General features: G+C 38.2%; 2 protein-coding genes across 3 annotated transcripts in view; one reads left to right on the top strand and one right to left on the bottom strand.

Annotated features, from left to right (window-relative positions):
- The first annotated feature begins 552 nt into the window (after window positions 1–552).
- LOC106870124 (spermidine synthase) lies at window positions 553–15088 on the top strand. The gene is made up of 9 exons (XM_014916110.3): window positions 553–609; window positions 865–1029; window positions 5053–5173; window positions 6845–6937; window positions 8165–8318; window positions 11577–11660; window positions 12501–12646; window positions 14062–14184; window positions 14930–15088. Exons 2-9 carry the CDS (start codon window positions 899–901, stop codon window positions 14942–14944), a joined length of 867 nt encoding a protein of 288 aa, XP_014771596.1. The 5' UTR covers window positions 553–609; window positions 865–898; the 3' UTR covers window positions 14945–15088.
- Window positions 15089–17941: 2853 nt separating this feature from the next.
- LOC106870121 (zinc finger RNA-binding protein) overlaps window positions 17942–22209 on the bottom strand; it is a 69294-nt gene continuing 65026 nt past the window's right edge. For both annotated transcript variants that reach the window (XM_089361071.1, XM_089361072.1), the window contains exons 22-23: window positions 21091–21226; window positions 17942–19803 (exon numbers count right to left, since the gene is read on the bottom strand). In XM_089361071.1, the coding sequence (XP_089217197.1) occupies window positions 19739–19803; window positions 21091–21226 (201 nt within the window). In that variant the 3' untranslated portion in view covers window positions 17942–19738. The remainder of the gene's footprint in view (window positions 19804–21090; window positions 21227–22209) is intronic.

The following is a 22209-nucleotide window of genomic DNA, read 5'->3' as shown; positions in this document are numbered from 1 at the left end:
ACTTATAGCAGAGACTCCAGCTAAGAAGATCTGAAGAAGGAATTGTAATTCCGAAATATCATCGGACTATAGATAATCAATTTACAACAGGTATATAGTCCATTTTTTGTTTTATAGTGCATTGTTGTACCATTCTAAACTTTTTATTCTTTATAGTAATTATGAATAAAATCTCTTAAAAACATACACATTAACAACACTTATTTCCGTCTTTTCTTACTTATCCATCATTTGATACTTTTCAGCGTCACTGTAATTTTGATCGGTACGACTATCCTCTTCGGGCGAGACCATATGAAAAAATATAACAATTGCACTATTTGACTAATCGAAAGATTTGATATAAATTATCTATAAATTACTAATAATAGCATGTAATATATTGGGTTAAAAATAAAAAACTTAGCAGGAAAAGAAAAACAACAACAACAACAGAAAGAAAAAAAGGTCGAAGGCTATCTGCGGGACACGAACCAGCATCAGTATTCATAAAGATTCGTTTGTCTCTTCCCTCACTCATCGCTTAATTGACTTGCAAGGCGCATGCGCACCAATACAGGATCGCTCGAAGTTTTAATATCACGCTTTGTGATAACCACAGTCCAGCAGGTACTTTCGATATTAAATACTTTATCTAATATCCCTTTATTTAAATTATATTCTGTTCATTTTCTCTCTTATCTTCTCTCATTTCCTTCACATAAAACAAGCCATAACAAAAATGTGATTTTTCTTTTTCTTTTCAAATACCACATTATCTTTATTCTTTCCCCATATTCGTTTTAAATATATAATTGCTATTTATTTTATTATTGCTTGTCTCCTAATATAACATTTCTGTTTGTTTTTGGCTCGTATTCTCAGATCAATTAATCTTCTCACTGACCAAAAGACAGCGATGAATAAATTAAAAGACGGCTGGTTTAGTGAGGTTAGTGATCTCTGGCCTGGTCAGTGCATGTCTTTGGAAATTGAACAAGTATTGCACAAAGAAAAATCTGATTTCCAAGACATCATGATTCTAAAGAGGTAAGTGTTTCGGTTCTTACTTCGTTAAAATCTTTACCCTCTATCTTTGCTCTTGTTTCACCGATATTGATATTTTAGGGGACTTTTGGAGAAGACAATCCGGTGCAGTCCCATGACTGGAAAACAGTTACTTCGTTTCTTCCTTTATTATTTTTTTCTCTCTTAAATATAATTCCATTTATTGATATAAACATCATGCTTTCTACAGCCCGGTTGTGAATTCGGCAAAATTTAATTATGTAATGTTGGTGGAATGTGTCTGTTGCGTACCCCGCTCTTTTTTTCAAAAATTCCTTCTATCTTGGTTTTGTTTTCTTTTTAGTTTTTAGATACAAGAATAATTAAATATTAAAATATTCGTTTTTTTTTCTTTTTGCCATGATGTTCCTCCATTTAGTTGTAATCGATTTAATGCATGGAGTCTCTCTCTCTCTCTCTCTCTCACCCACCCCCCGCCGCCGTTCTGAGATCATATCTCATTTGGGTCCTCCTTTCATTTCTGTATGGAAGAGGTCTGATAAAATGTTCAGACGCCTTAATCGAGTCTTTCCGTACTCGATTGATCATGTATCTAATCAATAATAATGGTATTGACTGGCTGTTACATTTCATATATAGCTTTTTAATTCGAAAAACTGCTATTATTCTTACTTTTCTTTCTTTTATATCTATGTTTTAATAATGATAATGGTTTCTAATTTAGACACAAGAACAGCAATTTTTGGGAGAAGGGTTAGTCGATATTATTAACTGGTACTTAATTTTATTAAACCCGGAAGAACGAAAGACGCAGTTAACCTCGGCAGGATTTGAACCCAGAACAGCTGGAAGAAAGTTCATTTGTGAAGTCCAGTAAGCTTACCAGGCACTTTACTCCTGTTGAAGTTGAAGATTTTTGAAAAACCTGTGGAATCAGGATTTTAATTCTTCTTTTGTGTCGATCATATTCTAACTGTCTATTGTTCTACTACATATTCTAGGGGAAATTATTTTCTCTTAGATAATCCATTTTAAAGATATATTTTGTAGTGGTAGTCAGTATTTTGTCTGACGCTTAACTTTCAGAGGACCAAAGAAACCATATAGATTCGTTTCTCAGAACTTTTTAAACTACATCGACCATCCTATTTTATGTATTCCGTTTTCTTTACACGTGTACATAATAAGTAACGGTCGATCAACTATTCATTCATTTCTAGCTGTCAGTCTTTCAACTATTACTCTTAGTTTGGAAAAATACAAATGTATTTGAAGGTCATTAATAAAATGTTTATTTGTAATATTGAAAAATGTTCATCAGGTAGGACAGTAATATTTGTTTGGGACTTATTCTCTCGACTATAGAAGGGTTAACGGCGTTAGTCGATCTAGGAGGGAATTGGAATTTAGAATGTAAAGGGACGTAACTAAATAGCGCAACGTTTCCATTCCAGCGCTTTACCATTTCTGCTGATCAAATATGAATTATAAAAGTAATAATTCTTCCATTTATTTGCCACAAGGTCCATAAATTGAATATAAAACGTGTCACGAAATAAATTACAATATGTGTAGGAATGTTAATATTTACATGTATGTGAAAGCGGAATAATTACATTATTCAATCATCATCATCATCATCATCGTTTAACGTCCGCTTTCCATGCTAGCATGGGTTGGACGATTTGACTGAGGACTGGTGCAACCGGATGGCTACACTATTATCATTTAATGTCCAGTTTTCCATGCCTGCTCGCGCCAGATGGAAATTTGTTGGGGCAGGTTTTCTACGGCTGGATCTGTTCTTGTTGCCCAGTCTCACCTGTTTCCAAGCAAGATAATATTTTCCATAGCCAGACATGTTTTTCATAGACGACTGGAAGGGATTGAAACGAACAGCATTACTTGTCTGAATGACGGTGATGCTCATTTACAACGATCACATGATGCCAAGATAAGAGTACATACGAGCACACACATGATTGCTATATAATATATATGTGGCCGATACCAGTACCCCCTAACTGGCTCCCATGCTGGTGGCGCATAAAAAGCACCAGCCGAATGTGGCTGATGTCAGTGCCCCCTGACTGGCTCCCGTGCTGGTGACACATAAAACGCACTATCCGAACATGACCGATGCCAGGGCCGCCTGTCTGACTCCTGTGCCGGTGGCGCGTTAAAAGCATCATCTGAACGTGGCCGATGCCAGTGCCCCCTGGACTGGCTCCTGTCCTGGTGGCATGTAAAAAGCACTATCCGAACATGATCGATGCCAGGGCCGCCTGTCTGGCTCCTGTGCTGGTGGCGCGTTAAAAGCATCATCTGAACGTGGCCGATGCCAGTGCCCCCTGACTGGCTCCCGTGCTGGTGACACATAAAATGCACTATCCGAACATGATCGATGCCAGGCTCACCTGACTGGCTCCTGTGTCGGTGGCACATGAAAAGCACTCACTACTCTCTAGGAGCGGCTGGCGTTAGGAAGGGCATTCAGCTGTAGAAACATTGCCAGAAAAGATTGGAGCCTGATGCAACTGCTGCCTTTCCAGACTTTCTAGGTGCAATCCCATAGTCAGTCATGACCGAAGGGGGTCTCAGCAGTCTTTGCTAAGTTTATCTTGAGGTCTCTCAGTTCTAGGTTTAGCTTCCATGTTTGGAACATATCCTCTAATTCCTCTACAGATTCAGCTATGAAAACTAGATCATCAGCATATTCCCGTGCACAGCTAATCTTAACTCCTTAGCATTGAGATTACTCTGTCAAACGTAATGCTTATTTATTCAAACTATTTTGGATTAATCATGCATTACCTTGTTGCTTTGGGATTTCAATGATATAATTGGATATTTTTAGAATGGCATAGCTGGATAAGTATGAGGGGCCAGATCTGGTTGGTTCTAACATATATTAGGCAGGATGTAGCCAGTTTAAATGCTAAAGGGTTAAACGCATCTGTGATGGCTTGTAGGGCTGTGATTAGGGATGAGAACCGAAACTTGATAGACTCTTAATCTCACATTAAATTCATCACTGAAATCATTGTTGACTTTCACTTTTCTTACTACATCTTTGCACATAGTTTGTACAACCCTGACAAGCCATTCATCCATACCTAGTTTCCTTAGCGACCACCAAATTACTGAATATGGTACCCTGTCAAATGCCTTCAAGTGAATGAATGCCAGGAATAGTAGTTTACTCTTGTCTAAATATTTCTCCAGCACTTGCCTCACAAGGAAGATTGCATCTTTGGGATCTCTTCTGGACATGAAGCCAACCTCCAGCTTATCTAGGTCTACTCTGTTATCGATCAATTATGTTATGTCTCTCTCTATCTCTCTCTCTCTCTTTCTCTCTCTCTCTCTCTCTCTCTGACCTTCTTAACCTGGTCTGGTCATTTGATTCCTCGTTTGCCTTTGTAGCAGTTTATGATGATACTGCCAAGCCAGTCATTGGTTGCTGGCTTTGTGCCTTTGTAAACACGTGAATAAGAGATCCCTTATTTGAAAAAAACAGATAAAGGTTAATGACAGGAAAGGCTTGTCTAAAAAAAAAAAAAAAGAAAAGAAATAAAATGATAAATTTATCTAATCATGGGAAAGTGGATGTAGGAATGAACAAACCTCACACAACATTTGCGCGAATTAAGTCACTCCCTTTTCTCCACTAACTTATAAATGTTTTATCAGTTAACTTATTTTTTTCAATACTCTGATGTTTATTGTTCAGTTTTCTGCTGTATAAGTGTCTGAATTTTCTGTTTGGGTGTGTATTTGGTTCCATTAATAATACCACTTAGTGTTATTCAATATAGTTTCCTTTATCCTTCTATTATTTCTCTATCTCATTACTTCTCTATTTCTGCTATTATTCACTATTTGATTTCCTGTCTTATATATAAGATATGGGGTGTGTAGCATGTAATTATTCTTATCTCTGTTTCTAAATTTAGTTTTAATAAGTAATATTAATGGCTTATTCTCTTTTCTTTTTTTGTATGTCAATGAAAGAATGTCATTTTATTATATCAATCTTTGCAGTAAATCATTTGGAACAGTGCTTGTTCTTGATGGTGTTATTCAATGTACCGAAAGAGATGAGTTTGCTTATCAAGAAATGATTGCAAATTTACCACTCAATAGTCATCCTTGTCCAAAAAAGGTATTCTGATATTTGTTGTTTTTTTTTTTTTTTTTTCTTTGTTTTCTCTCCTGTATCTTCTTTATCTTTCGTCTTTTGTTTCCTTTATTGGATTGTGGCCATGCTGGGGCTCCACCTTAAAAAGCAACACCAGTAGTTTTTTTTTTTTAAGTTTAGAACTTACTCTATTGGTCTCTTTTGACAAATTGCTGGATGCAAACAAACCAACACTGGTTGTCAAGTGGTAGAGAGACTAACACAAAGGTACCCTCCACAGCACCTCTTTATGCAGCTGTTCTCATTCATACACGTCACATGACCTCAACATCTGATGCCTCTTATGCCCAGTTTTCCTCTTAAATCACATGCACTCTGTTGTGTATGCACACTGACATTAGCCATCTAGCAGAGCATGCTAGCTTCATTTCTTTCAAGCCTTTGCAAGTCCTCAGTAGTCAAAGCCCATGTTCCACACCTGTGTAACATAGCTGTACATACACAGGCATCATACAGTCTGTCTTTCACTCTGAAGGAGACGCCCTTAGTTACTAACAAAGGTAGAAGCTCCCTGAACTTTGCCCAGCCTGTTCTTATTCTAGCAACTACACTTTCAGAACTTCCTCCACCACTACTAAATTGGTCTCCTACGTAACAAAAGCTATCTACTACTGCTAATGACCCCCCCCCCCCGAGGGAGTCTATTGTCTGTGCAGTTTTAGTGCTTGTACCTGCACATTTGCCACACACAAAGACTATATCCTCCATCAACCTTCCTGTGATACCTCTACACCTCTTACATGTTCAAAGCTTGCACTGGGTATAATGTATGGAGTTTCTATCAACACCCTTCTTACATATTGAGCAGGGCCATCTCCCAGAAGGGACTTGTGATTTGTCTGTTTTCCTACTTACTAGGAGTTTGATTTTTGCTAAATTAGCTCTAAGGCCCTTATATTCCAGGCCTTGTTTCCACACTGAGGACTTTATCAACTTGGCCATTTTGCTATCTCTTTCAAATCAAATCATTGTAACCATGGTTGAACATTCCTGATAAAATAAAGTCTCTCCACAATTTCTGATCATTCTCCTTTGCTTATGGCAACTGGTCCCTACTGAGGTTTGTATTGTCTGAGATTTGATCAATGAATATTTGAGCACCTCTCCCTCTACTCTGTTCCCTGTAAGTTGGTTCCCACATTAGCAGCTTGTGTATAACTTCCTACTTACTTCTCCAGCAATGTCATGCAAATTGTAACCGTCGTTGAGTACTTGTACCTGTCTCTGTAAAACTAATATACTAATAATGCAATGAAGTGAAATAGTCCCACTGCGTGGCACCTTGGGCAGAGTGTCTTCTACTATAGCCTCAGGCCGACCAAAGCCTTGTGAGTGAATTTGGTAGACAGAAACTGAAAGAAGCCCGTAGTGTATATATATATATATATATATATGCATGTGTGTATGTTTGTGTGTCTGTGTTCGTCTCCCCAACATCGCTTGACAACCGATGGTGGTGTGTTTACGTCCCTGTAACTTAGTGGTTCGGCTAAAGAGATTGATAGAATAAGTACTATGCTTACAAAGAAAAAGTTCTGGTGTCAATTTCTTCGACTAAAGGCGGTGCTCCAGCATGGCCGCAGTCAAATAACTGAAACAAGTAAAAGAGTATACTTTGTTGCTGTTGTTTTGCAGGTGTTAGTGATTGGCGGTGGTGATGGAGGAGTTCTGAGGGAAATTGTGAAACATCCTGATGTTGAAACTGTGGATCTTTGTGAGATCGATAAGGTAAAGTACATACATGTCTCTTTAACCCTTTAGAATTTAATCTTACCATATCTGGCCCAAATATTCCATCTGTTTTATGTTCAAACTAGCCATATCTGACCTCTCCCACCTACCTTACAATGTCATTCTAAAAATAAATGATCACGTGCCACTGGCACGAGGGCCAGTGCCGTGTGACTGGCCCTCGTGCCGTGTGACTGGCCCTCGTGCCGGTGGCACGTAAAAGCACCCACTACACTCTCGGAGTGGTTGGTGTTAGGAAGGGCATCCAGCTGTAGAAACTCTGCCAAATCAGATTGGAGCCTGGTGCAGCCTTCTGGCTTGCCAGTCCTCAGTCAAATCGTCCAACCCATGCTAGCATGGAAAGCGGACGTTAAATGATGATGATCATTGAAATCTCAAAGTTACAGGATGGTGCATGGTTAATCCAAAGCAATTTTAGATAAGTAAGTGTTACTCTTGACAGAGTAATCTGAATGCTAAAGGGTTAAGGTACTGTGTGTCTTGTCATGTAACAGCATTCACCTTGGCGGGGTTAAGCTGGTTCCTATTGAGTTCACCATGTCATGGGCCAAAGTAGTTATGCATGTCTGTCAGCAGCCAATTCTGCAGCGTGTTAAAGCCATTCCTGGTTCCAGCGATGAATGCCAAAGTCTTGAGGGCCAAGAATGAGCTCCATATCTGCTTTGACCGTTGTGAACCATGTCTTCAGCTGACTGTCTCTCTGCATACACCAACCTGGGTGAAGATCTGGTGCTATTGCCTTCCAGATGAGCTTGTCATGGGGGGCGTCCTTTGTACTGAAGGGTTAAAAGCACAAAGAAGTCTCTTGACATGCAAACCTCACCTGTGCTGGTGACACATGAGGCATCTATGCAGGTGATATGCTAGAGGCACCCATATCAGTGACATTCAAGACACACCCATACTGGTGACACACAAAAGGCGCCCGTGCTGGTGATGCATTACAGTCACGTAAAAGCACCCAGTACGCTCTGGGCCTATACATGTGTGTATATACACACAGACAGACAGACACACACACAAACACTTTGTGTATATGTATGCATGAATTCATTAACATCTTCCTTTGTGTCTTTCTAATTCTCTCTGTTTCTCTTAGATTCTGTTTTATTCTAACTCTTTGATTCTTACTTCCATTCTCTCTCTCTCTCCCCCCCCTCTCTCTCTCTCTCAGTTTTTTCTTTTGTCTTTCTTTCCCTACAGAAAGTAATTGAATTATCACAGAAGTATTTACCACAACTAGCTTGTGGCTTTTCTAGTCCAAAGTGTAAGATTCATTATGGCGATGGGTTTAAATTTATGGAGAATCATAAAAATGAATTTGATGTCATCATCACTGACTCTTCCGATCCCATTGGTTTGTATTCCTTTCATATTTATCTTATTGCTGGCAGTTTTGCTGCATTGGTATGTGTGCATTTGTATGCTTGTAAAGGCACATGGCTCAGTGGTTAGAGTGCCGGGCTCACAATCATGAGGTAGTGAGTTCGATTCCTGGACTGGGCTGTGTGTTGTGTTCTTGAGCAAAACACTTTATTTCATGTGCTCTCGTTTAATCAGCTGTAGAAATGAGTTGCAATGTCACTGGTGCCAAACTATTGGCCTTTGCCTTTCTCTTCAGTAACATCGGTGGCATGGAGAGGAGAGGCTGGTGTGCATGGGTGACTGCTGGTCTTCCATAAACAACCTTGCCCAGACTTGTACCTCAGAGGGGAACTTTCCAAGAGCAATTCCATAGTCATTCATGACCGAAGGGGGTCTTTACCCCATGTATGCATGAGTGTGTGTGTGTGTGTGTGTATGCATGAGTGTGTGTGTGTGTGTGTGTGTATATTTGTCTGGATGGGGTGCAGGCATGGCTGTGTGGTCAAGAAGTTTGCATTACAACTTTGTGACCTTGGGTTCAATCCCACTGTGCAGCAGTACCTTGGATATGTGTTGTGTCTTCTATTATAATCCCAGGTTGACCAATGTCTTGTGAATAAGTTGATAGATGGAAACTTTACAAAGCATGTGTATGTGTGTGTACGTACATACACATAAAAAACCATCCAATTCACACTGTGAAGTGGTTGGCATTTGGAAGGGCATCCAACAGTAAAAACCATGCCAAAACTGACCTCACCTGTGTTGGTGCCACATAAAAAGCACTCAGTCCACTCTGCAGAGTGGTTGGTGTTAAGAAAGGCATCCAGCTGTAAAAACCCTGCCAAAACAGACACAGTAATCTAGAGTACTTTTCTACCTGGCTGGCTCCTGTCAACCATCCTGCCCCTGCATGTATGGAAGATGGATGTTAAACGATGGTAATGTTGATATATATGTATGTACACACACACACACACACACACACACATACAAACATCCACACTATATCAAATGAGGGAAATCAGTTGGTAGAAATGGAAACCCATCATATATATATATATATATATATATACACATATAGGCATAGGAGTGGCTGTGAGGTAAGAAGCTTGCTTCCCAACCACATTGTTCTAGGTTCAGTCCCACTGCGTGGCACCTTGGGCAAGTGTCTTCTACTATAGACAGAAACTGAAAGAAGCCTGTCGTATATATATATATATATATGTATGTATGTGTATATGTTTGTGTGTCTGTGTTTGTCCCCCCAACATCGCTTGACAACCGATGATGGTGTGTTTACGTCCCCGTAACTTAGCGGTTCGGCAAAAGAGACCGATAGAATAAGTACTAGGCTTACAAAGAATAAGTCCTGGGGTCGATTTGCTCGGCTAAATGCAGTGCTCCAGCATGGCCGCAGTCAAATGACTGAAGCAAGTAAAAGAGAGTATGGGTGAAATGCTGTGAAGCATTTTGCCTGGCGTGTGCTAACGATTCTGTCAGCTCACCACTGTAACTTCCCTCAAATATTCTTTTCTACTGTAGGCACAAGGCCCGAAATTTTTGGGGAGGGGTCTAGTCGATTAGATCGACCCCAGTATGCAACTAGTACTTAATTTATCGACCCCGAAAGGCATAGACGACCTTGGTGGAATTTGAACTCAGAATGTAAAGACAGACAAAATACCACTAAGAATTTCAGCTGGCATGCTAACGATTCTGCCAGCTCACCACCTTAACTTCCCTCAACTATTACAGGCTTTATATCTATGGTTTCCATTAAGAAAACTAACTTATTGAAAGAGGAGCTCTGTCGAGCTGACTTTCTCACATTACAACTATGGGAAGGTTACAATGTAGATTGAAATGTGTCTGTGACCTACTTATCTACAAGCAACACCTGTCTTCAAGTTTATTTAACAGTAATATTAAACTTTCTTTTCTACTATAAGCACAAAACCTGAAATTATGGAGGAGGGAGACTAGTGGATTACATTGACGCCAGTGTTCAGTTGGGTCTTTTTTTTAATGATCTTGCAAAGAGGAAAGGTTAAGTTGAGTTCGGTGGAGGAACAATTGTTGTTGTTGGCACTCCGTCGCTTACAACATCGAGGGTTCCAGTTGATCCAATCAACGGAACAGCCTGCTCGTGAAATTAACGTGCAAGTGGCTGAGCACTCCACAGACACGTGTACCCTTAACGTAGTTCTCGGGGATATTCAGCGTGACACAGTGTGACAAGGCTGACCCTTTGAATTACAGGCACAACAGAAACAGGAAGTAAGAGTGAGAGAAAGTTGTGGTGGAAGAGTACAGCAGGGTTCGCCACCATCCCCTGCCGGAGCCTCGTGGAGCTTTAGGTGTTTTCGCTCAATGAACGCACACAACGCCCGGTCTGGGAATCGAAACCGCGAATCTGCTGCCCTAACCACTGGTCCATTGCGCCTCCAGATGAACAATAGTAATGGTAATAATGGTTTCAAATTTTGGCACAAGGCCAGCAATTTCAGGGGAATTACATTGGCCTCGAAAGGATGAATGGCATGGTCAATCTTGGCTGAATTTGAACTCCGAACATAAAGATGGACAAAATGTCGCTATGCTAATGATTCTGTCAGCTCACTGCCTTAATAACAACAACAACAATAATAACCCTTTCTACATTAGGCACAAGGCCAGAAATTTTGGAGTAGGGGGCTAGTCGATTACATCAACCCCAATGTGTAACTGATACTTATTTCATTGTCCCCAAAAGAATGAAAAGCAAAGTCGACCTTGGTGGAATTTGAACTCAGAACATAAAGATGGATGAAATACCGCTAAGCATTTCGCCCGGCGTGCTAACGTTTCTTATTTCTTTACTGCCCACAGGGGGCTAAACATAGAGGGGACAAACAAAGGGATTAAGTTGATTACATCGACCCCAGTGTGTAACTGGTACTTAATTTATCGACCCTGAAAGGCAAAGTCGACCTCGGCGGAATTTGAACTCAGAACGTAGTGGCAGACAAAATACTGCTAAGCATTTCGCCCGGCGTGCTAACGATTCTGCCAACTTGCTGCCTCAACAGCAATAACAACAACTGCTATAATAATAACAAAACACTGGATACAATGCAGATAAATATTTTGCAGTATTTTATAAAGAATTGAAAAGCTGAAATGTGAAAGAAAATACTTGCTACAAGTTATTTTCATTGTTTATATGTTAAGATTAAAAAGTTTGTTTTCCCCTTATGTATTCTTTCAGGTCCTGCATCTTCCCTCTTTGAGAAATCATATTATGAATTAATGAAGAATGCTCTCAAACCAAATGGAATTATATGCAACCAAGGTAAATATATCATGCTTGATGACATAAAATGTCATGCTTGATGGCATGGGGGCTTATTAGACATACCCCAAGTTCAGCTGTGCATTTCAGGAGAAAGGTTTTAGTGTGTTAACCCCTCAGTATTTAAACTGATCATATCCAACCCAAATATTCTACCTGTTTTGTGTTCAAACTAGCCAGATCCAGCCTTTCGCACAGGGCTTAGAATTTTCCAGCATTTAGCTGCATGTTGTTTTCCTCAGCCCACCTGCATAGTGCAACATCTCCAGGGTTCTGTATTCTGTGAGAGACTTTAGTATTGTCTGAGCAGCTGGGGACATTTAAAACTAAAGCATATCAAAATGTCGAAAGCTATGATCCAGCCCCTCACATTATCATTCTAAAAATAATCACTTTAACCCTTTCGTTATTGTATTTATTTTGAGATGCTCTGTGTTTCTTTCAATTACTTTGAATATTACAAAGAATTTAGTAAAATAACTTAGTAATCATTAAGCTAGTGTTAGGAACATAAATTGTGAATAAGATTTGGTGGAAAATTATAATCCAAAACTTTAGAAAACAAGACATTTGTACTCAGAGTCAGAGCCAGTTTCAACCGGGTTGGTAACGAAAAGGTTAATGAAATCTCAAAGCTACAAGATAATGCATGATTAATTCAAGACAATGTGAATAAATAAGCATTACATTAGACAGAATAATCTGACTGCTAAAGGGTTAAAACATGTAATATTGGACCTGGGTGATTCTTTTTGAGATGCTTTTTTTGCCAGGTGGGCAAGTGTATCATATGCCATCAAATACTGTCGTCAAATTAAATTCATTTTCTTTTAAACTCAGGTGAATCAATGTGGCTTCACTTAGACTTGATTAAATCAATGAAAAATTTCTGCCACCAAATTTATCCTGTTGTAGAATACTGTTATACAACAATACCTACATATCCAAGTGGTCAGATTGGTTTTCTCATTTGCAGTACAAATCCAGTAAGTATGATTGTAGCTTTGAAATATCTGAATTTATTTATGTGTTTCAGCCAAGTGGCTGCGGTCATGCTGGTGCACCACCTATTTTTTAAATTTTTTTTTTTACTTGTTTCAGTCATTGCACTGTGGCCATGCTGGGGCACTGCCTTGAAGGGTTTAGTTGAACAAATCGACCCCCATATTTTTTTTTCTCTTAAAGTCTTGTACTTATTATATCTGTCGCTTTTGCTGAATCACTAAATTACTGGGATGTAAACAAACCAACACTGGGTGCAAAGCAGTGGTGGTGGTGGTGGGGAAAACACACACACACACAAGCACACAACGGGCTTCTTTCAGTTTCCTGTCTATCAAGTCCACTCACAAAGCTTTGGTCTACCTTGGGCAATTGTAGAAGACACTTGCCCAAGATGCCACGCAGTGGGACTGAACCTGGGATCATGTGGTTGACGCAGCCATGTCTAATATTTTTCTAGTCAAGCAATTATTTCATTTTAGTTCCTTGCATTTTCTATTCCACCTTCCCAACTGCTAAAAGAAGCAATCAAAGTAGTGCTACTAATTCTCTTGCAATAATCAGACATTGGGGTTGGTGCTGCCACCTGGTTCGCCAGGCCCCAGTCAAATCGTCCAACCCATGCTAGCATGGAAAGTGGACGTTAAATGATGATGATGATGATGATGATAGATGGATGTGTGTTTGTGTGGTATAGGAGTTTGCTTCCCAATCACATGGTACTGGGTTCAGTCCTACTGTAATGCTCTTTGTGCAAGTGTCTTCTACTGTAGCCCGTGGCCAAGCAAAGCCTTGTGGGTGGATTTGGTTGACAGAAACGGGAAGAAACATATCATATATTTGTGTATGGTTGTTGTAAATGAGTATTACTGTTGTACAAGCAGTTTCCTTCATTTTTAGGCTTCCATGAAAACATGTCCACTCTGTCACTTACAAGTATTCCAGTTGATTTGATCAACAGGACAGCCTGCTTGTGAAATTAATGTGTAAGTGGCTGAGCGCTCTACAGACACACATACCCTTATTGTAGTTCTCAGGGAGATTCAGCATGATCCACCAAGTGTGACAAGGCTGGCCCTTTGAATTACAGGTACAACTCATTTTTGGTTGCTGAATAGAAATTGTGAAATCGAGTGTCTTGCTCAAGGACACAACACGTCGCCAGGAATTGAACTCATAACCTTATGATCATGAACCAGATACACTAACCATTAAGCCATGTGCCTTCACTTTCTTGGAAACAGTTGAGGGTTAGTGACAGGAAAAGCATCTGGCAGTAGAAAATCTGTCAGAACCAATTCCATTTGACCCATGCAAGCATGAAAAAAAAATAGACAGACATTAAAATGATGATAATGAAATCTTTTATTAACCGTTTCCTCTTTTCTCTTTCAAACAGGAAAGCAATTTAAAAGAACCTGTTCGTGAATTCAGTGCTGAAGAAGTTAAAAAACTTGGATTACGATATTATAACAGTGATATCCATAGAGCTAGTTTTGTTCTGCCAGAGTTTGTCCGACAGGTAATTACACTTCCAATCATAATTTTCTTATTCACTTCAGCTTTTCTTCTGTTTTTAAACTTGATGTTTTTTTTTTTAATGTAGCAGCTAACACACAACTCCAGTTTCTAGAGTAGAATAGTATATTCGATAAAGTGCAGGCTAACTGTTTGGGGAAGAAGTTTGCTTGTAAAACACGTGGTTTGGGGTTCAGTCCCACTACTGGGCAAGTGTCTTGATTGCACTACCAGCTTGGGCTGGCCGTATGCGTGTGTGTATGTATATATATATATTTGACAGGAAGGACAACAAAAGAAAGAAAGAGACCTCGATATTATGCAAATAGAGGAATTTATCTGTTAAAATATGTGACACTTATTCAGTAGCCATGATAAAACTCCGAGTTTCAGATGCCAGGGTGGGAGCCCACACCAACATCTCTTCAGTTATCCGGCCAATTGAAAAATGACCGTTAAAAACAAAGGGAAATTACTGTGTAGTGACAAAACGCGTCTAAAACTGCGTATATTATCGCATGCATGCATATATCCATATACGCACGCTTCATCCATTTGGTCATCTTCAAAGTGAACTGATTTAGCAATTAAACGTAGTCACAGACATTAGATACTGATCATTGTGTTTAGCTGTTAACTGTGTGTGTATGCAGCCTTCTACTCAGGAGTCTAGGGTTCAAGTACAGTTTTCAGCAGCAAGTTGTAGTTGTTGTTTTATTATTTATTAATGGATCTCTGTTTATTTCCAGGCATTGTCGCAGTGATTGTAAAGACAGTCCTTTTTGGAATGGTCATATTCATTACATGAAGAAAAAGTTGTCTCATCTGGAAAATATATATATTCAATAAACCAATCTCTACTTAGATTGTGTAATTTTTTTCTTCTAATAAACAGGTGTAAAATCGAACCTTTTTCCATTTTCCTTTGTATTTTGTTTTGTGGGTACAGCTGTTTGGTTAAGGAGTTTGCTTTTCAATCATGTCATTCCAGGTTCAATTCCACTACATGGTGCCTTGACCTAGTGTCTTTTGTTATTTAATAAGACATCTTGTTGCTTTGGTGGCCCAGTAGGTAAGGGTGTTTAAAAGTAGTAACAAGACACAAGCAGAGGTTTCTAATCTCTGCCATGAATTACAGGGTGGTTTTATTAAACATTTTCATCTCTAGATATAAATATTTAAAAAAAAAATTTTTTAATAAGACCCCTTAATGCAGGCGCTGGGTAGGTTTGAACCCTTCCCAGGATGTTCAATGTCGCTATATAATTATGTCTCTACCCACGAGACCACCAAGACACCCAACATTAATGTAGTAAATTAAGGAATATTTAAATCTATTATAACTAAAGATAAAAAACAAAAACTATCTCATCACAGCTGTAGCTCAGTAATTAATCCCAAATTGGGGACCTGTTTAGATGCCTTTGTAGGTAAGGACATTGATTAGTAAGTAGGGATTTAATGCACTGTATAATCATTAGACCTCGAGAAGTAAATGACTGATAGCTAACTTCAACGAACAGCAAGTTTGTGATTTTGATAACAATCTGGTGCTGTGCTGGTTGGTAACAAGCTAAACTGCCTGCAAAATTCAGGGGCCTTGGTCTCTGTTCTACATTGGACCTGGCTCTGCTGGCAAAAAATTTCCAGTCTGCATGATTAAAAATGGGGGTTCATTTCCTTCATAAACAACATGGCTAAGTAAGACGAGTGGTACCTTGCAGACATGAAAAACTGAGACAACTTGATGGTCACACTGGCCAGGGAGTCTGACAGCTTGCACTCAGTCATCACCATTTTAACACTATTTTCTGTTTGCATGGGTCAATCAGAATTCAATTTCACATTGCTAAGCTTCACCATGTCTCCACGTAAGGAAATGGCCAGAAAGGTTTTTAACAGAAGAATGGAAACACACATCAATTAATAAGTTGAAGCATGCATATATGAGTGTGTGTGTATACTGAGCGTTAAGCATCAAAACTGTGACATCATTGGGTGATCTAGCTCTATCTGCATCCATAGGGAGCTTGTCTCCCTTGTCAGCTCATTATGTTTTTGTGGCTATTGAGTTGTTTTGACTCTTATTTCCAGCGATACTGGTGCTGATTAGTGCTCTTGTTCACTTCAGTGACATGTATACACACACACAAGCATATATATGCAATGACTTTCAGTTTCCATCTACCAAATCCACTTGTGGTTGGGAAGCAAGCTTCTAAACTAGTCACCTCACTCCACCCAGTTGGAAAAAAGATACAAACAAGAGGTACAAATCATTGCAAAAGGCAGCAGAAAACTGACCGGTGAGTAGATTCTTGTTAGCTTGCAGGGGCAAGAAATCAAGTGTTTTTATTCAAAGAAAGCCTTAATTACTAAGAGTTTATAGCATACAGCACGTCATATTTATATACGCAAATACATACAAGAGAGAGAGATGTGAGGTCGCTGAAGATAATGATTTAAAGTAGTTTTCAACGGGACTCCATATGGCCCCTGAGGGACCATATAAGACTTGGGGGGGGGGGGGGTCCATGCAATAAAATAGTAAATTGGGAATCCACAATAGAATTTTAAGAACCCCTGAAAAAATTCTACATTAGATGTATGTATTGCAAGAAGCAGCTGGGTTTCTTTCTCAAACATTTCACATAGTTCAACCTTCACAAAACAAAATAGGAATTTTGAAAAGATTCTATAAAACTTTTAAACATCAAATGACTACGGGGGGGGGGGGGGTCCACCAGAATATAATAGTAGTCAAAAGGGTCCATGGGTAAAAAATGGTTGAGAATCTCTGGTTTGGAGGAAATTTACTACAAACCCTGTTTTAGGCATCAACCACTTTCTTAAAAATTTGAGTTGTTAGTAATAAGATTTAACCAAGAAATCATTTTTAAAAGGCACACATGCAGATGGATTAAATAATGAAAACATCTATGTTCAACAAACTAAGTTTATTTCTGCTTAAAATACATTCAATATTCAATAAATGAGAGAAATTCTTTTTTTTTTTTTAAAAAAAAGAAAAACCAACAAAAAAAAAAAAACAAAAACAAAAAAACTAATGTGTAAGTATCTATAATTGTCTTAAAGAAATCCCTAAAATTTCAGGTGACACTACATTGAATGGGGGGGAAAAAAGCAAAACGAAACAATTTACTGAAAAAGTCATAACCACACATTAAAATATATATATATTCATATTTCCAACAAAAATAGAAAGGTAGAAGGGAGAAAATATAGCTGCGAAAGGGTCAGCTTCAGGCATAAGCTGATGCATAATTCTACATATATATATATCTATACACACACATGTATATATAATGTATATATACATACATGTATAAATAATATATATACACACATGTATATATAATATATATACACATGTATATATAATATACATATATACACATGTATACATAATATATATGCACATATATATGTACACATGGATATATAATGTATATATATACATGTATATATAATATATATATATATGTACACATGTATATATAATATACACACACACACAATGTACACACACAAATATGTATGTATACACACATTCACACAGATACATGTGTGTGTATACACACACACACACATACATATAACTTGTGTTGTTTTGGTAGAGGGTGTGGTTTGGAGGTGGGGAGTTTCAAGTATTTTATACAATCAAATATTAGTTGAGATTACAAGCTAGTAGTGTACACAGTATTTTTTTTTTAAAACTGTTAGTTTTTTGGGGGTTTTGCTTTATTTTTTTTCACAATGCACTATCATTTACTTTCAGGTAGATTTTGAAAGACAACTAATTAGCAAGTTCATAAGGTGTATTATCCCTATTTAGTAAAACTAAATAGTGATCTGTTGTAGAAAAATAGGGCCAAGGAGTTCAATCACATGACCATGTAAACTATATTTGGTGCTTCTAAAACAATTTTTAAAGCCAAGGGTAAGTTGTAGAAATTTCGTTGAAAAGGTATCATTTTCAAGACTATACTACTAACTGATTGAGATTTGGGGGTGGGGGGTTGCCATCTCAGAGGGCACTAGAATAGGAAAACTTGTGTGTAGATGTCTGTTGCATTGGGTATTTGTTTTTCTATATAAAGCTGGCAATTTTAAAATATTTAGGAATACAGAAGAAACAAAAATATTGATTTTTTTTTTTTACTTTTTAAGAAAAAAAAAAAATCTTTCTTTTTGCAATATAAGAGAAATCTTGTTTTCTTGCAGTCTGAAGACTTCCAAAACCTCAAGATAATTACAAACAGTATCAATAAAAACATCAGTGAACATCTTTTCTAAATACATTACGCTGATATTTTGTCACCAGAACAAAAGCTGGAGAGATTTTGTTCTTAAATGTCAGTGAGACAAAAGTTTTTAGCTTTCAATTCTAGAATAAATATTTAGGTGCAGATAGTGGCAACAAGGAGTTAATACCATTTAAAATATAACTGTTTGGAAATCAGACTCCCATAGAGTGCCTTTTCTTCAGAGCAGCTTGCAAAGCTGTCTAAACCCCACTATTCAGAATAACATGTCTACTCTAGCACCCAACCTCTATCAAAGACAATGCAACCAGCCCAAGTTGCAAATACAAAGTTAACCAAAACAAAACTGCCAACTATTATTGTTTCTGCATTATTAAACAACCCTTGAAATGAGTTTAAAAATATTTTTTTAGAAAAGTTGGATAGTTACAATGTAAATAAATGAAACCTATTAAGAAGGGGAAGAGAACAGATAGTGTAGACAATGGGATTTCTTAGAAAATAACACCTGAACTGGTTTTAGCAGTTTAACAGTTTAATTCAGATGAAAAGACTTTAAATACAGAAAATTTAATGTACTAATGAAAAACTTCGAAACATTTTAATTATTTTAAAATACCAAGACAAACAAAACAACAAAATAAACCCCAGATATCATCTAAACTGATATGTTTGAAGTAAGAAATAAATATTTCTTTTATCTTTTTAAATCCTAACGTAGTGAAATATTTGAAATAAAATTCAGAAAGAGTGATCAGTGAAAGGAGTGTGATAGCGATAAAGGTTGCAGTGCTTCCAACCATTTGCCCCACTCCAGATATGTGACATGGAAATATGTACAGAGGAGATTGGTTCTGTTGTTATCTCACAAACATGGGTGTCAGCTGATTGTAAGTGTTGAATAGAGGGATAGTCAAATAGTGGACACACCACAACAGGAGGCGTACCAATAACCAAATAAACATTAGAGAAACACCGGCTGCTTGCTTATTGGTATTGAAATCTAAATAGAACAAAGAACATGATAAAAAGAAAGAAAACAGCAGGAGTGTTGACTGCATAGAAAGAATTCTTTTTAATTAGGTGAGTGACTTCAACAGTCAAAATGTATTAAAAGCAGAATCTACTGGCATGAAAGGTTTTTAAGAATTCATAAAAAGAAAAAAAAAAAAGGAGAAAATAAAAGTAAAAGGAAAAAAAAAAAAATGAATAAGAGTAAGCAGAAGAGAATTATGTGGAAAGCAGGAATGGATTAGAATGTCTAATGTGGAACTAATCAGTCATTTCCTGATTTAGGTCTCCATCACTTTCTCTCTTATCTTTCTTCTCTCCGCCAGCTGAAAAAAAAAAAAAAAAAAAGAATAAATAAAAATTTTAATCAAATTAAAAGATACTTTGAAACAATAAACAGAAGCTTTGTGCAGTTACTTTATACATTCTGGATATCAATTTCTGATGAAATTTTAAAATTTACACCAACAAATTGCTACCTGTGTATATAGTTTCATATTTTATATCATCTCCCCAAAATCTCAAGTGGTAATGGTATCAAAATTCCAGATAATTACTATATTCCTTCCCAAATGCTACTGATAAGTTAGATTTTCATAGTGATAACGTATACTGGTGAAGTTTAGTAGTCCACCTTAACCCCTAACCCTTTAGCATTCAGATTACAGTCAAACGTAATGCTTATTTATTCACATTGCTTTGAAGTGGCCATGCAGTATCTCATAGCTTTAAGATCTTGATGATGTGATTGTTTATTTTCAGAATGACATTATAGGGTAAGCATGAGAGGCTGGATCTGGCCAGTTTGAACATAAAATGGGTAGAATATTTGGGCTGGAAATGGTCAGTTGAAATGCAAAAGGGTTTAAATAAATATTTGAACATGTCAGTTAACAACATAAAATTTGACTTTATTCAAAACACATCTGACTAGTTGGCAACAATTGTTTTCAGCTTTCATAATCATGTATATTCATCAGTGGCTAATCAACTTCACTGACAACAGACTAAGTTTATTACAACTGCAAACTGATCACCTATATCAAAATACACACATACACACCATCATCATCATCATCATTTAACATCTGTTTTCCATGCTGGCATGGGTTGGGCAGTTTGACAGGAGCTGGCCGGGCAGAAGCCTGCACCATACTCGTGTCTGTTTTGGCATGGGTTTTTCAGCTGGATGCCCTTCCTAACACCAACCACCCTGCTGCAGAGTGGACTGAGTGCTTTTAACATAGCATGAGCACAGGCGAGGTCAGTTTTGGCATGGCTTTTACAGCTGGAAGCCCTTCCAAATGCCAACCACTTTACAGTGTGGACTGGATGCCTTTTACATGGCACCACAACTGGCAGGGTCACAAAGTAACCTGCAAGACAAAAATCCTTCGAGGGGAGAGGGCATAGAAGGAGGGGATCTTGTGCCAAATGATGAAAGGTTACAGTGTGACAGAGAGATCAAGAATGAGGACAAAAACAGGTGTGCTGCTGTACAGGAAATACATGGTTACCCAGCCTTAGGGAAGTGCAAGAGAAAGAGAGATAATGTAAACACATAAAGCTTAAATGCTATGAGTAGAACAGTATTTCAGTGTATTAATTCTTACCTTCTCCCTCACCAGTACTATTTGTTCGTCGGCGCTTACGAGGATTAAAGCGAGGCCTAGTGAAGCGTGGAGCAGGTAGCTGATCCATGCCTAATACTTTGTAGATTTGTCGGAATGCAATAAGCCTCAGAGCATGCTGAAAGAAAAACAGAATTCAATGTTGTTAAAGTTATATAAATGTAAATTCCATTTTAAATGAATAATAGTGTTTTCAACAATATTGCATGAATTTGTATATAATTCCAAACTGTCTTAAGCTAACATCTAGTCCATGCTGGCATAGGTTAGACAGTTTGATTGGAACTGGTAAATCAGAGAGCTGCACCAAGTTCCACTCTGATTTGGCATGGTTTCTATGGCTGGATGCCCTTCTTAATTCCAACCACTCCAAAAGTGTAGTCGGTACCTTTTACGTGCCAGTTGCATGACACTAGCATTGGCCACGGCTGATTTCACTTGGCTTGATGTGTCTTCTCAAGCACGGTATATTGCTGAAGGTCTTGGTCACTTATCATCACCTCTGTGAGGCCCAATATTTGAAGATATTGCTTCACCACCTTGTCCCCATGTCTTCCTGGGTCTACCTCTTCTACAGGTTCCCTCCACAGTTAGAGACTAGCACTTCTTTATACATATGCATCACATGGCCAGACTAGTGCAGTCGTCTTTCTTGCACACATCTGATGCCTCTTATGCCCAACTTTTCTCTTAAGACGCTTACATTCTGTTGTACATGCACAATGACATTGCACATCCAGCAAAGCATACCAGCTCCATTTCTTTCAAGCCTACACATGTCCTTAGTGTTCACAGCCCAGGTTTCACTGCAGTGTAGCATGGCTGTTCACACACAGGCATCATACACTACCTTTTAGTTACCAACAAAGGTAGGAGCTCTCTGAACTTTGCCCAGCCTATTCTTATCCTGGCAACTATGCTCTTGGAGCATCCACCTCCATTGCTGACTTGGTCACCGAGGTAACGGAAGCTATCAACTATCCCACCTGGCATTTGGTGGAGTCTATTTTCTGTACATTTTTTTAGTGTAATATTGTACCTGTGCACCTGCCACACACACAAAGACTATTTTCCCTAATGTGAACCTTCCTCTGATATTGC

The sequence above is a fragment of the Octopus bimaculoides genome, chromosome 12, assembly GCF_046866305.1.
Source record: "Octopus bimaculoides isolate indiv1 chromosome 12, ASM4686630v1, whole genome shotgun sequence".
Lineage (NCBI taxonomy): Eukaryota > Metazoa > Mollusca > Cephalopoda > Octopoda > Octopodidae > Octopus > Octopus bimaculoides.
This window is presented reverse-complemented; position numbering and strand designations above follow the sequence as displayed.